The sequence below is a fragment of the Geotrypetes seraphini genome, chromosome 9, assembly GCF_902459505.1.
Source record: "Geotrypetes seraphini chromosome 9, aGeoSer1.1, whole genome shotgun sequence".
NCBI classification, from domain to species: Eukaryota; Metazoa; Chordata; class Amphibia; order Gymnophiona; family Dermophiidae; genus Geotrypetes; species Geotrypetes seraphini.
The window spans coordinates 148,173,469-148,187,696 of NC_047092.1; the positions used below are offsets into that span (position 1 = coordinate 148,173,469).

A 14,228-nucleotide genomic window follows, 5' to 3' on the forward strand; every position below is an offset into this window, starting at 1 on the left:
TGTTAGCCTGTTCCACAAACCTAGAAATTCAATGCCAGTGCCTGAAAGTTGGTAGGACATTAAACGCAAGGACGGTGGTGATGGTGGGGGAGTACGATTACATGTAAACACAGAGATGGTGATCTAATAAAGCCACTCTATTTCAAGAACTAGGCTAAAAATGTAAACTGTATTTAAAAAAAAAAAAAAAAAAGTAGTGACCTCTAATTAAAAATTGAATAAAGAAATGCATCATACCTTTATAAACAAAGTTTTGTCATAAGTTACAACAAAGCAAACTGCAAATGTTTATCCATAATAAACATAACTGCTTTTCAATCTTTGTCTAGAACTAGTGAACACAGTAAACAATACATAATTCACATTTGGTTTCTGAAAGTTTCCTGGAAACTTCACTTTTACTGGAAACTTCACTTTTTCCCGAAAAAAGAGGGAAAAAGTTAAGTTTCTAGTAAATGAGGGGAGTTACAACCCCCCAAACCCCCCACAACGCCAGCACGATCTCTATTAAGTAAAGTGTGTGTGTGGGGGGGTCCCCACCAACACCCCCCGTCGGAGCCCCTTAAAATACTGTTTTTCTTCGGTGCGCTTCCGCCTTGCGCTCAGTTGTCGGCGCGCACTTTTGACTATGAACCTCTCTCCCCATTGGCCTTTTAAATGTCTGCTCACTTTGCGGTTAAGGTTTTACTAATGGACTCCAACCTTGATCTTCTTTCTGAGACATGGTTAACAATTGCTCGTCTACCATATCTACACCAGACTTGTTCCCATGGCTATCAATTTATTAACATAAGAACATAAGCAATGCCTCCGCTGGGTCAGATCCGAGGTCCATCGTGCCCAGCAGTTCGTTCACACGGCGGCCCAACAGGTCCAAGACCTGTGCAATAATCCTCTATTTATACCCTTCTATCCCCTCTTCCAGGAGGAAACTGTCCAATCCTTTCTTAAACCCCAGTACCGTACTTTGCCCTATTACATCCTCTGGAAGCGCATTCCAGGTGTCCACCACACGTTGGGTAAAGAAGAACTTCCTAGCATTTGTTTTGAATCTGTCCCCTTTCAACTTTTCCGAATGCCCTCTTGTTCTTTTATTATTTGAAAGTTTGAAGAATCTTTCCTTTTCTACTCTCCCTATGCCAGCGGTCTCAAACACGCGGCCCCCCAGGGACTATTTTGCGGCCCGCGATCTGTTCTCGCCTAAAGCAGGGGTCCCCAATCTGCTTCCCTTGCCACTGCCCTCCCCCAAGCCACTGCAATCGGGGAACAGGCCAACGCCCGAGGTCTTAGCTCTCCCTGCATATCTTCCCCAGCTCAGAGCAGACCAATTCTCGCCACCCAACATCAATTCTAACGTCAGGGAGGAACTTCCGGGCCAGCCAATCGCTGCCTGGCTGGCCCGGAAGTTCCTCCTTGACGTTAGAATTGACATCGGGTGGCGTGAATAGGTCGGCCCTGCGCTAGGGAAGATAAGCAAGGAGAGTTAAAACCTCGGCGCTGGCCCGTTCCCCGATTGTGGAGGCGGCAGCCTGTTCCGTGATTGTGGCGGTGGCAGCCTGTTCCCTGATTGCGGCGGTGGCGGCCTGTTCCCCAATGGTGGTGGCTTGGGGGAGGGCAGGGAGAAGTAAAGAAAGAAAGGGGGGCAGGGAGACAGAAAGAAAGAAGGGAAATGGGACACAGACAGAAAGGGGCATGGAGAGAGAAAGACAGAAAGAAAGGGCAGGCATGGAGAAAGAAAAAAAGAAAGGGGGGCACGGAGAGAGAGAGAAAGACAGACATATAGAAAGAATGGATAGAGAGAGAAAGAAAGAAGGGGGCAGAGTGAAAGAAATAAAAAGTTGGGGGAGGGAAGGAGACAGATGCCAGACCAGGGGAAAGGAACGAAGGAGGGAGGGAGAGAAAGGAAAGAAAGAGATGTCAGACCATGGAAATAGGGACAGAAGAAGAGAGAGATAGAAGGGAAGGGAAGACATGGAAACGTAGATTTTGAAAAGAAAGCAGAAAAATTGAATATTAAGTTAATGGCAAAGATGGATGCAAGGCAGAAAGTGAAGATGGAAAGAAAACCAGTCAAAGGACAAGAAGACCCTGGAAACAGTTAAATGCACAGAAAAAGTCACCAGACAACAAAGGTAGGGAAAATGATTTTATTTTCAATATAGTGATTGAAATGTGTCAGTTTTGAGAAAGGAAAGATATTAAACTTTAAATGTGAGGGCTGCAGAAAAAATAAGGTACTTGGAGGGCCGCAGAAAAAATAGTTAATGACAATTTTGCATAAGGTAAAACTCTTTATAGTTTATCTAATATAATAAAATGGTAAGCCGCGCATGCACACTTCCTAAGTGTGTGCCGCTTTTCCGTGAGCTGTAGCAACACATAGGAAGTGCGCATGCACGGCTTACGATTCTTTGAAAGACGTGGCGGTGGCTCCTCTCACGATCCCCTCCTGCGTTGGACTTCCGACGCAGGCGGGGATCATGAGAAGAGCCACCACCGCGTCTTTCAACTAAAAAAAACCAAAAAAAACCAAGACGGATGTCGGCCCGATGGCTGGAGTTCACCGCTGAGTCCGGTGAGGAGTGCTTCCCTCAACAGGAACCGTCGCGTCTAATACTCCGGCAGGTTGGGAGGGGCGGAGCAGGCTCGCATGCCTGGCGGGGACCGGACAGGAACTAGGCTGGAGATCACCGGACTGGACAGGGGGAGCAGGTAAGGGGGTGCTGCAATACAGGAGGAGCAGGGAAGAGGTGCTGCTAGACGGGGGGGAGGGGGGGAGGTAAAAGGAAGGGAGAAGGGCTCCTGCAAAGGAGAAGAGCTACTGCTGGATATGGGGAGCTGGAAATGGGGTGATGCTGAACAGGGGGAGATAAAAGGAGAAGGGCTACTGCTATATAGGGGGAGCAGGGAATGGGTGGGGGTGCTGCTGGACAGGGAGGAGGTAAAAGTAAGGGAGAAGGGCTGCTAGCATCCGTTAATGTAACGGGCTAAACAACTAGTAAACTATAAAAGAATTTTACCTCATGCAAAGTTGTCATTTCTTTAAGACATTAACTATTTTTTTCTGCGGCCCTCCAAGTATCTACAAATCCAAAATGTGGCCCCACTAAGGGTTTGGGTTTGAGACCACTGCTCTATGCCCTTCATGATCTTATAAGTCTCTATCATATCCCCTTTAAGTCTCCTCTTCTCCAGGGAAAAGAGACCCAGTTTCTCCAATCTCTCAGCGTATGAAAGCTCTTCCATCCCTTTTATCAGACGCGTCGCTTTCCTCTGAACCCTCTCAAGTAACGCCATTTTCCTCTTAAGGTACGGCGACCAATATTGGACGCAGTATTCCAGATGCGGGCGCACCATCGCCCGATACAACGGCAGGATAACTTCTTTCGTCCTGGTTGTAATACCCTTCTTGATTATATCTAGCATTCTATTTGCTTTCTTAGCGGCCACTGCGCACTGTGCCGTCGGATTTATTGTCATGTCCACCATTACCCCCAAGTCCCTTTCTTGGGTACTCTCAGTCAATAACATCCCTCCCATCGTATAGTTGTACCTCGGGTTTCTGCTTCCCACATGCAATACTTTACATTTCTCAACGTTGAACTTCATCTGCCATCTCGTCGCCCATTCCCCTAGTTTGTTCAGGTCCCTTTGCAATTCTTCGCAGTCATCTTTAGTCTGAGCTCCACTAAATAGTTTGGTGTCGTCCGCAAATTTTATTATCTCACATGTCGTCCCTGTTTCTAGATCATTTATGAATATATTAAATAGTAGTGGCCTGAGCACCGAGCCCTGCGGAACACCACTCGTGACCCTCCTCCAGTCCGAGTAGTGGCCCTTCACCCCTACCCTCTGTTTCCTACCCGCCAACCAGTTTCTGATCCATCTATGTACGTCTCCGTCCACCCCATGGTTCTTCAGTTTCTGGAGTAGACACTCGTGAGGCACCTTGTCAAAGGCTTTTTGGAAATCAAGGTATATGATGTCTATGGGGTCTCATAGACGTTTGTTGATTCCTTCGAATCATAAGTGCTTGGTCTAGTTGTTCTATTCTTTTCTAAGCTCAAAGTTTCTTCAATGAGGTTTTATGTTCTAGCTTGCCTTGAGGGCTTATACTTTACCCTTAAGGCTGCTCAACAACTCTTCTAGTTCTCTTGATCTACCAATCCCCTCTGGCTTCACTCTCCTCCTTTCATGGTCTTTATGACCTGTTCTCTACTTTTCTTATACAGTCACAGAACCGTTTTAGTCTTGGGAATTTCAATTTGCATATTTCAGACCTGGCTGGCTCTAAAGATTTTCTCTTTTTTACAGGATGCCAATTTGACTCAGCATCATTCTTTCATCACTTTTACTCATCACTGCTATATTTCAGTCTTTATTACAATACAGTCTATCTAGCAGGGTTAAAGAAGAATATTTCCAGACTACGACTCATACAGAACACAGCGGTGAGACTAATCTATGGTTTGAAAAAATTTGACAACGTATCTTCCTTTTATCACAAATTGCATTGGCTGCCCATAGAAGCCCGCATGATCTTCAAATGCACTCGCAAAGTCCGTGCTTTTTTCACTTACCCATCAGTGAAGGGTTGCAAGTTTCAAAGATATCACGAACATATCACTGTCATATCAGGCCACTCTTTGGGATAAAGATTTTAAGCAACTATTCTTATTATACCTGGAGTTCAGAAGGCATTTGAAGACTTATCTAGTCTCTAGATTTTGGGGTAATTAATTTTCTTCAGCATTCTATTTGTAATAAAGGTTAATATTTTGTAAACCGCATAGATCCTTAAGGTTATGTGGTCTATAACTTGATTTTATGTTATGTTCTCCAAGGGGTTTTTTTCTTATGCAATCTCCGAGCAGATTTCTGCTTGGAATACTACTTTGCAGACAGCTCTTGATAAAATTGCCCCACTCCAAAATGTAGTTGACAGTTGCTCCTACTCTCAACCTTGGTTATCTCCTGCTCTCCCACTTCTAAAGCATCAAATATATTTAGCACATTTTTGTATACTAACAGATTTTGAGCATAACGTTCTTAGCATTCACTTTTAGCATTTTCATTTGGTCAACATCTTGAAGTGCCTTTTAGTACAAAAAGTTTACAAAGAGTATTTCACAGTCATTTATAATATGTTTGTTTGTGAGTCAAGTTTTATTATTGTACATCCAACCATTAATTTGTTATAGAGAAGAGAAAGGAGGTCCTGTTATTTTGAAAAATGATATACATAGAACAATCCGATAATGTATCTTCATCTTTATATTGAAATTTGGAGTTCTACCCCTCTCTCCCTCCCATTCAAGTATGACATCTTTAGTTAGTCCGTAGTTAGTCCGTAATATGTTTTGTATGTGATAAATTATAATGTACATTGCTTTGAATTTATTATAAAAGCGTTTTAACAAATTTTAATAAAAACTTAGAACATAAGAATTGCCAAACTGGGACAGACCGAAGGTCCATCAAGTCCAACAGTGGCCAACCCAGATCCCAAGTAATAAAACAGATTTTATGCTGCTTATCCTAGGAATAAGCAGTGGATTTCTCCAGCCAAGTTCTCTCTATGGTTCTTTAAAATCAGCTATCACTAATGATATGTATAATAAAGCATGTTTATCATTATAAGTCTCTCTCCAAAATCACATACTTATTGTCCAGCTTAGTATTAGACAAGATTAATATAGTCAAGCTGGGCAAAAAGCAAGTGTGTACTTTGTGATACAAGAAAATAAGCATTCAGAAATAAGACTTACAGCAATATAAGAATGCTAGAATTATATTGGCTCAAAAAGGAATGGTAAAGTGCAGATCAGAGATGGACAGACATTTTCCCTGGAGCCACATTAGTGACTACTTCAGGAGCCAATGGGAGGAATACCCCACAGAGAAAAAGTTCCCTATGGGACTTACCCTCCTCCCCAGCCTCTGGAATACCCATAGATAAGAGGAACATGAGGAAGGGACATGAGGGAAAATAAATAAATAAATTTCTGTAATTTCTACACCTTCCTTCCACCCCCCAACTCCAGTGGTTCTGCCTCATATAACAGCTTCATCCACCTTACTTTATATGTCCATCATTCTTCCACCAAAGCCCATCATACAGCTCCCTCTCCTGGCACTTTAGCTGCAAACATTCACATCTCTATGTACTTCAAGCTTGGGGGTCCTTGCTGGGCCACAATCTGATATAGCAATGAGGCGAAGTGCAGTCATACTCTCTTCTTCTTCTACCTGGGGCCAGACTACTGTTTTAAACTATGCATACTACTACTCTGCCTGGATCAAAAAGACAGTCAAGTCCTTGATGGCAAAAAGAGACAGTGGCTGGATGCGCTGTCAATGCTCTCCTCCCCCTCAATTCCCAAATCAAGAAAGAATAGGAGGGGTAGGAACAGCCACAATGCTAGGACTATAGAAGCCATGGTGAGAGCCAAGAGCCAGACCCACTTTAATTTACAATGGTCTCAGCAGTTGATTTTACTTTGGGCTCGACTTCTGGGTTTGCTGCTCTCCAGCAGGGAGACGCTGACAGCAAACTTGGAAACTGGTCCCTAGGTAAAAATAATAAAATAAATTAAATTACAATCAGCTATTTGCTGAAGATTCAGAGGTAGTGGTAGTAAAGCAAGTGATCTGGTAAGGTTATTTTAGTGCTACATTTATTTATTTATTTTTTAAGACTGAGAGGCTAAATAAAACTGTCCCATGGGCTGGTTTTGACTTGCAGACCACCGTTTTCACACTCCTCATGTAGATTATTAATGAGGACACCATCAATAATCTACATCAATCTGAACAAATAATACACCAAGGGGACAAGTTCTCAATATGGGCTACTGTTAAAGCAGGTTATTTTATCACAAGTTCAGTTATTTTAGCACAGGGTCTCATTGCACAAAAAGGAACTCTGTACTAACATAACCCAACTTGTGGTAAAAACAAGAACAAGCCCCACACCTCCAACTAGCGGTAAAATACCAGACTTTAGGTAGCCCAAATTGATAGCTATATTTAACTGCATTATTTACCAAAAAATGAGTGATAAATAAATGAAATATATTCACAATATCAGTCAAATTCTCACATTACAATAAATCAATTTACTACATCATTTTACATAGTAACATAGTAAAGGTCAGCAGATAAAGAGACCTGTACGGTCCATCCAGTCTGGCCAATAAGGAGGAGACCAGAGTTGAATTTAGCACTCTGCACAATTTCCATTTCTTCATTTTAAATCTGGGAATAGCAATTGTTGTAAAAGAAACAAAATAGATATAAATAAAGCTTTGTATAACTTTACCATAAGTGTGTTAGTTATTAAAAGATGAAAATAAATTAATCAAAGACAACAGATTGAAAAGACCGAAATCAAGCAATTTATATAGCACATGCAATTTATATTATTTAAAAAAAAGCTTATGAATGGGCTTAATCACAATGACAAAAGCACCAACAATTTACAACACCACACATGGAAGATTATTCAAAATTCACATTCCAAGTTTCTAGTTATTTTGTGTTGATTTGGAACAGGGTTACCATTTTTAAAAACCATCCTGCAACATAAAACTAAAACCCATTCCTTCATTTTCAGATACCAACATAGTGTATAGATCCAGTATTAGTAGAAAAAATGGTTTCTACAAACAGTTCCAGTTATTTGCTGCTGGCTCTCTTCATTTTAAATAAAAGTTGTGCTGCCGTATTCAATGCTTTTTCTGTTAAGCTGCAACTTCTCCCACCGATACTCCTTGTGCATCACTTCAACCTCCACTGTAAGCAGACTGTAAGCCCCAACTGAACTGTGCCTTACTTTGAGCATGGATTTGTAAAAATAATGAAATCAAAAACCCAAATCCAAGATTAACAGCACAAAAATATTCACTTACTTTTGTTACACAACAAGTGCCTCCTAATTTTGATGCTCCTTTAATGTACTGCACAAAGCTTTGCAAACCTGTGCTGGGAACCCTACATCATTCCGGTTTTCAGGACAATCACAAGGAATATACAGTGGTACCTCGGTTTACGAGTGCACCAGTTTGCGAGTGTTTTGCAAGACGAGCAAAACATTTGCAAACTTGGTGCCTCGTAAACCGAGCTTGCCTCGCTGTATGAGCACCCCACCCCTGCGATCCGGCATCCCCCTTGCTCGCGTTGCCCCCCCCCCGAGCAGTCAATGACACCCTTTACCCGACTTGGCACCAGTGCCGGTGCCCGAAGATCCTCCCTCTTCTGGCGCGGCCTGGGCTGGGCGGTGCATTGGAGATCCTCCTTCTTCTAGGCTGGGCTGGGCTGGACTGGCTTTGAGCATTTGCGCATGCTCAAAGCCTTCTGGTCTCGCTCTAAATCTCGGAGAGAGCGAGACCAGAAGGCTTTGAGCATGCGCAAATGCTCAAAGCCAGTCCAGCCCGCCCAGCTGCGCCAGAAGAGGGAGGATCTTCGGGCACTGGTGCCAAGTCGGGTAAAGGATGTCATTGACTGCTTGGGGGGGGGGAAGTAGGATCGCGGTGGAGGGGGGGGGCAACGCAAGCGGGGGGGGGATGCCGGATTGTTGTGGGGGGGGGTTTGGAACAGCGTCGGATTCCTCAAGGGGGGGAGAATGGAGCAGCATTGGTAGCCTCGGGGGGGGGAGGGAGGAGATGGAACCAATCAAAGCAGTTTCCCTTACTTCCTATGGGGAAACTTGCTTTGATATACAAGCAATTTGGTTTACAAGCATGCTTCTGGAACGAATTATGCTCGTAAACCAAGGTTCCACTGTATACAAGATAAATCTACATAAATAGCTCTCTCATATATTCAAAGATATCTTAAAAATCCAACTGACTGTAGAGTCCTTATGACAGGATTGGTAAGCACTGTTTAAGCAATTTCTAAAATCAATGCTCTTATAGCCAAGTGCATGGTCAACATATAGGAAAGAAAAGTTGACTGGGTCTGTATTTCGCCTGTGAAAAATTTACAGATTCAAGATGGAAACAGTGCACAGAAGTGTGCACGAGTCCTGCAGTCTCTGATTTTTCTCTCTCTCTCTCTCTCTTTTTATTAACCCGAGATGGAGAAATAAAAGGGCAGCCAACCAGGCAAACCAACATGGCCCATAGCTGCACCCTTGCCAGGCCCCATGAATAGATTTATTACTCAGCCTAGAGAGCAATCTGGAGGTCCAGGGGTCAGCCTGCTTGGACAGGATTCTAGAACCTTCTACAATCTAAATTTGAATCCTGTCTGCGACACCATTTTCACGTAATCCCCTGTTTACAAGGGTAATGGAGAAAGTGAAACAGAGAAAAGATGGCAAAAGAAAAAATGTAAAAGGTGAAGATGACCAAGTACATGTTGATGAATCTGATGCTTGGTATATTATCCAATGTGAAACAAAACCTTGCAAAAATGTAAATCTCTTCTAATACAGAATGTGAAGTTAAACAAGACGAGTCAGATACTGTGTTGAAAAGTTCATAAAGAGATAATAGGGGAATATTTCCATAGTTTTAATAGAAAAATACATTTTAGATGAGATATATTAGACCAATGAAAATATGCACGAGTTGACTGTGGTAAATGCATGCCTGAAAATGAAAAAAATGATATGAGAATCGGATATTGTTAATGTATTCAAGGAAACTTCTTAAATTTTAAAGTTGACTACTCTGTACCTCATATGAATGAGGAACCTAAGCTGGCAGAGTCCATGATTTAGCTGTTGATAGATAGATCATAATTTACAACTGATGCTCTGTTGTGCACTCTTCTTTCATTCACAGAAGTACTTTAGCACTTAATTATAGCTTCCTTGAATTTTTCAGCCCAAGTGCATTTCTTAGTACAGTATTAAATGTTAACTACCATACTATCCAAGACTATATACAATTTACAAACTTATTGAAAAAAACATCCAACCAGTTATAATTCAAAATGAATGAAAGTGAGGAAAGAGAGGGGAAACATGATAAGAGTCATTGGCACTCCAAGTTTCTCTCTTCTCCACCTCTAACTCTGATTCCAATCTTGATCTCTTCCTATCCTGTGGTCACCCAGTGTCTTTTAGCTCATTTCTTCTGAAAAGTTTCTCTCTCTATTCCCTCCATCTCCCTCCTCCCTAAAATCAGCCACCATCCCAAACTCTAACCCCCCCATCCCAGTTAGCCTTCATCACATAGGAAATCTGTCAGTCCCTCACTCCAAATAGCCTTCACAACCCAGAAAGGCAAGTGATCCCCTTTCCTCTATAGCCCTTATCACAAGCCAATCATACTCCCCCCCATACACTCACAGTTTTAACTCTGCCTCAGCCCCTACCCCAACAAGCCAGTCGACCCCCTCCCCCCATGTCCTCGGTAAACCAGTCAACCCTGCTGTCAGTGGCTAAAGAAGTAGGAGCTGCTTCCTCTCTGAATTGTGCAGCTGTTTGTGAATCTGAGCTATACTTTGCAGGATTTCTCATATTGGTCTTGGGTTCTTAAGTCAAAAGAAAGATCAACATGAGAGTTGCTACATCATGCAGCTCAGACTTGGAGCTGCATCATACAGGAAGAAAGAAGCTCCTGTTCCAGCAGCTTCTTTTTTTATTTATTTTTTTAAGGACTGTGAAAATTCCAGGCACCAGAAGCAAATTTCTAGTTGCCATGGTAACCTAGGTGGGATTTTTCAAGCACTGGCTTAATGTAGTTCTTCTTTAATTACCATGCTACATCTGCTCAAGTTAGTCAACTAATAATGGTTGAAGTAGCTGGATAATTTAAATTCTACAAAACTACTCTAGTCTCCTTGATACCTCACTACATAAAAATGACCAAGACTTTTCAGTATTTGCTCTTGATTTCAAGGAAGAAAATATAGAATGAGTTGTCCCAACTAGGCCAAGCTATGCCTGCAGCAATTAAGACATAATATATAGCTAATAAATATCTTTTTGCAGCAATTAAGACATAATATATAGCTAAAGTCTATTTATACACATCTAAATATATAGCTATTTATACACGTCAGGGTGACATTTAATGTACATTGTTATTTTTAATATGCTCCCTATAACAGGCTACATTACAAGGGGAACAGCTTCATTATTGTTACAGAGATTAATCACAGCTCACGTTCCCTTTGCGTAGCCACTTTTAAATTGGTCATTTTTCTCCCCACATTCTCTAGAAGACCTTAAGAACTATCATATTTCAACCTTTCCTCAAATAAATAAAATACTGTACATGCATGCGTAAATAAAAATATGCATACCCAATCTAGAAAAGGGCTTGCTTTGACTCAATAAAACCAGCTTCTAAAAATGAATATCAAAAGTTGGCAGCACTGACCCCAGTTCGTTTACAAAAAGTAGATACTTCTAGGTCTAATAGATGCTGGCATTGTAATAAGGATGCAGGGACTTTAGATCATTTAATTTATTTCTGTCCTTGTATTAATGCCTTTTGGAAATCAATTTGGCCCCAAATTAATTTGCTATTAGAAAACTTTGTTGCCTTGTCATATGACACAATTTTATTTGGTACTTCAATGAGGTTTAAAAGTCAAATTTCAATATCTAACAATAAATTATTATTAATATTGACAGGAGTTGCCATTCAACACATCACTAGAAATTGGATAGACTATATAAGACTTAACTATACCTTTTGGTGGAATTCAGTATGTTATACATATAAAATGGAAAGAGTTCTTGCTTTACAGAATGGGAATTATGATAGGTTTAAAAAGATATGGGGGCCATTAATTGAATATTCAAATGATTAGACACCTTTAAATGTTTGAAATTTTATAATAAGAAGGGATATAATACATATATGAATGAATTTTATTGATATAGGGAGGGCTGGGAGGATGGGATGGGGGGGTAATTTAAAGTATTTAAGATTTATGCAGTGTTCTCCCAAGGGCCTTTCAGCTGGGCGGTCCGCCCGGGTAATTTAGATGACCGCCCAGCTAAATTCTGCCGCCTCCGCTGCTGCTCAACATAAAAAAAAAAAAAAAAGCCGGCTTGAAGATTTCACCTTAGCCCGTAGTGAACTTATGCTCCGGGGCTTTAACGTGTGTGTGCAATCCCCGAAGCATAAATTCGCTACGGGCTAAGGCGGGATACAGGTCAGTGAAGTTTTCCATTTGCTCTTCTTGCTGCCGGGTCCTGCCTACTTTCAGTTTCCGCGAAGGCAGGACCCGGCAGCATTTCCCTCAATCGATTGTGATCTTGGGCCGATCAGCCTTCTTCTCCGACGGCAGAATTGACATCGGGGAGAGGAATGCTGGTCGGCCCGAAGTAGGGAGAGGTTGGTGGGGGCGGCGGCTAGCGGCTTTGGGGCCTGTTCCCTGATGGCAGTGACATTGGCAGTGGCTTGGGGGAGGGCAAGGAGAAAGAAAGTAAGAGGGCAGGAAGAGAAACAGAAAAAAAGAAAGGGGGCATGAAAGAAGAAAGAAAGGGCAGGAAGAGAGGAAGAAAAAGTTGGGGGGAGGTGAATGAGGTCAGGAGGAGAGGAAGCATACAGGCTGAAAGAAGGGAAGAACGATTGGATGCACAGTCAGAAGAAGAAAGTGCAACCAGAGACTCATGAAATCACCAGACAATAAGGTAGGAAAAATGAGTTTATTTTAAATTTACTGATCAAAATGTGTCTGAATTTATATCTGCTGTCTATATTTTACACTATGGTCCCCTTTTAGTAAACCGCAATAGCGTATTTTAGCGCAGGGAGCCTATGAGCGTCAAGAGCAGCGCTGGGCATTCAGCGCAGCAAACTGCTATCGTGGTCTAGTAAAAAAGGAAGGGGTATATTTGTCTATTTTTGTATGGTTGTTAGTGAGTTGACAGTGCATAGAGTCATCTGCTTTGACCTCTTTGAGAAAACTCCGGAATAGGAATGATTATTAACATTTTCTCTGCGTACAGTGTGCTTTGTGGTTTTTAAAAAAAAAAATTTATTGTTAGTAGATCATTTTGACTTGGTCATTTTAAAAGTAGCTCGCAAGCCCAAAAAATAGCCAATGGTAGACTTCAGAGGGTGGTGGTTAAAGGTACCCTCTCTAAAAGGTCAGAAGTGACAAGTGGAGTACCGCTCCTTTTCAACTTATTCATAGGGGACCTGACTCAGGGGCTTCAAGGTAAAATAACACTAGTTGCCGACGACACCAAACTATTTAACATAGTGTGCGGCTCCAATTTACACGATAGTATGACGCAGGACCTGTTTTTGTTGGAACGTTAGTCATCTACCTGACAGCTGGGCTTCAACGCCAAGAAATGCAAGGTATCCATATTCAAGTTTCATCACGGTGCTCTGGTTTTGGCTCCAGTATTTGTCACTTACGTTCACCAGGTCTGGCTATCCGTTACCATCTCATATTGTAAAGACTCACTCATTATAATTAGCGGTGATTCACACGTCTCTTCGTAATGGACATGTCCGATTTTAGCATTTGGATCTTAGTACTATGGGTTTGGTCTTTTCTGGTTTCCTTTCTATAGTATGCTTTTCGTCTGGAGTCTTTTGAGTTTAGAATTACATTTTATGATGTATTTTTGTGGTTATAATTGTATGACATGTCTAAATTGGTCAAGTTATCCATTCTTTCTATTATTTTTTGTCCCCTCATACAGTGGCAGACCGCCCCGGGTGCCAGCCCTAGGGGGGTACACAGCCGCCTGGATCCAGAACCTTCCAAGCTGCTCTAAATGGCACCTGCACCTCAGCACGGCTGCCGTACTTATTCTGAAGCAGAGTCAGCAGCCGCACTGAAGTGCAGGAAGGTCCCACGATAACTGCATTTGCCGCCTCTGCCTCCGGAATTGCGGAACCTTGCTGCAATTCCCTGTGTCTGCCGGCCCACCCCCTCCAACGTCACTTACATCTTCCAGAGGCAGAGGCAACAGAAGCAGTCATCATGGGACCTTGCTGGTTTGGAGGGAGAGAGGAGTATAGAAGGGTGGTGAAGGGAGATAAAGGAGGTCAGGGTGGTAAGGAAGGATGGTGGAGGGAGAGAAAGGGGGCAGATGCTGATGGAATTGATATGCAGGGAAAGGAGAGAGAGACATAAGAGGGAAGGTTACTGGATGGAATTGGGTTGGAGGGAAAGAAAGGGGGCAGATGCTGATGGAAGTGGGGGGAAGGGAGAGGAGAGAGTGAAATGCCAGACCATGGGGGTGTGGGAGAGGGAAGGGAAGAAAAGGAGAGAGATGCCAGACCATTGAAGGAGGGAAG

The 14,228-nt window shown here is 42.4% G+C and overlaps 2 protein-coding genes across 13 annotated transcripts in view; one reads left to right on the forward strand and one right to left on the reverse strand.

The window, feature by feature from the left end:
* The window catches only part of RHBDD1 (rhomboid domain containing 1), a 157,749-nt gene that overhangs the window by 141,239 nt on the left and 2,282 nt on the right, over positions 1–14,228 (forward strand). The gene's annotated exons all lie outside the window — the stretch shown is intronic.
* MFF (mitochondrial fission factor) overlaps positions 1–14,228 on the reverse strand; it is a 64,346-nt gene that overhangs the window by 19,217 nt on the left and 30,901 nt on the right. The window contains exon 7 of one of the 12 annotated variants that reach the window (XM_033958644.1): positions 7,107–7,257. The exons of the other annotated variants lie outside the window; for them this stretch is intronic. Coding sequence (XP_033814535.1) covers positions 7,122–7,257 — 136 coding nt within the window. The 3' untranslated portion in view covers positions 7,107–7,121. Of the gene's footprint in view, positions 1–7,106; positions 7,258–14,228 lie in introns of those variants that run through there. 12 annotated transcript variants of the gene reach the window in all.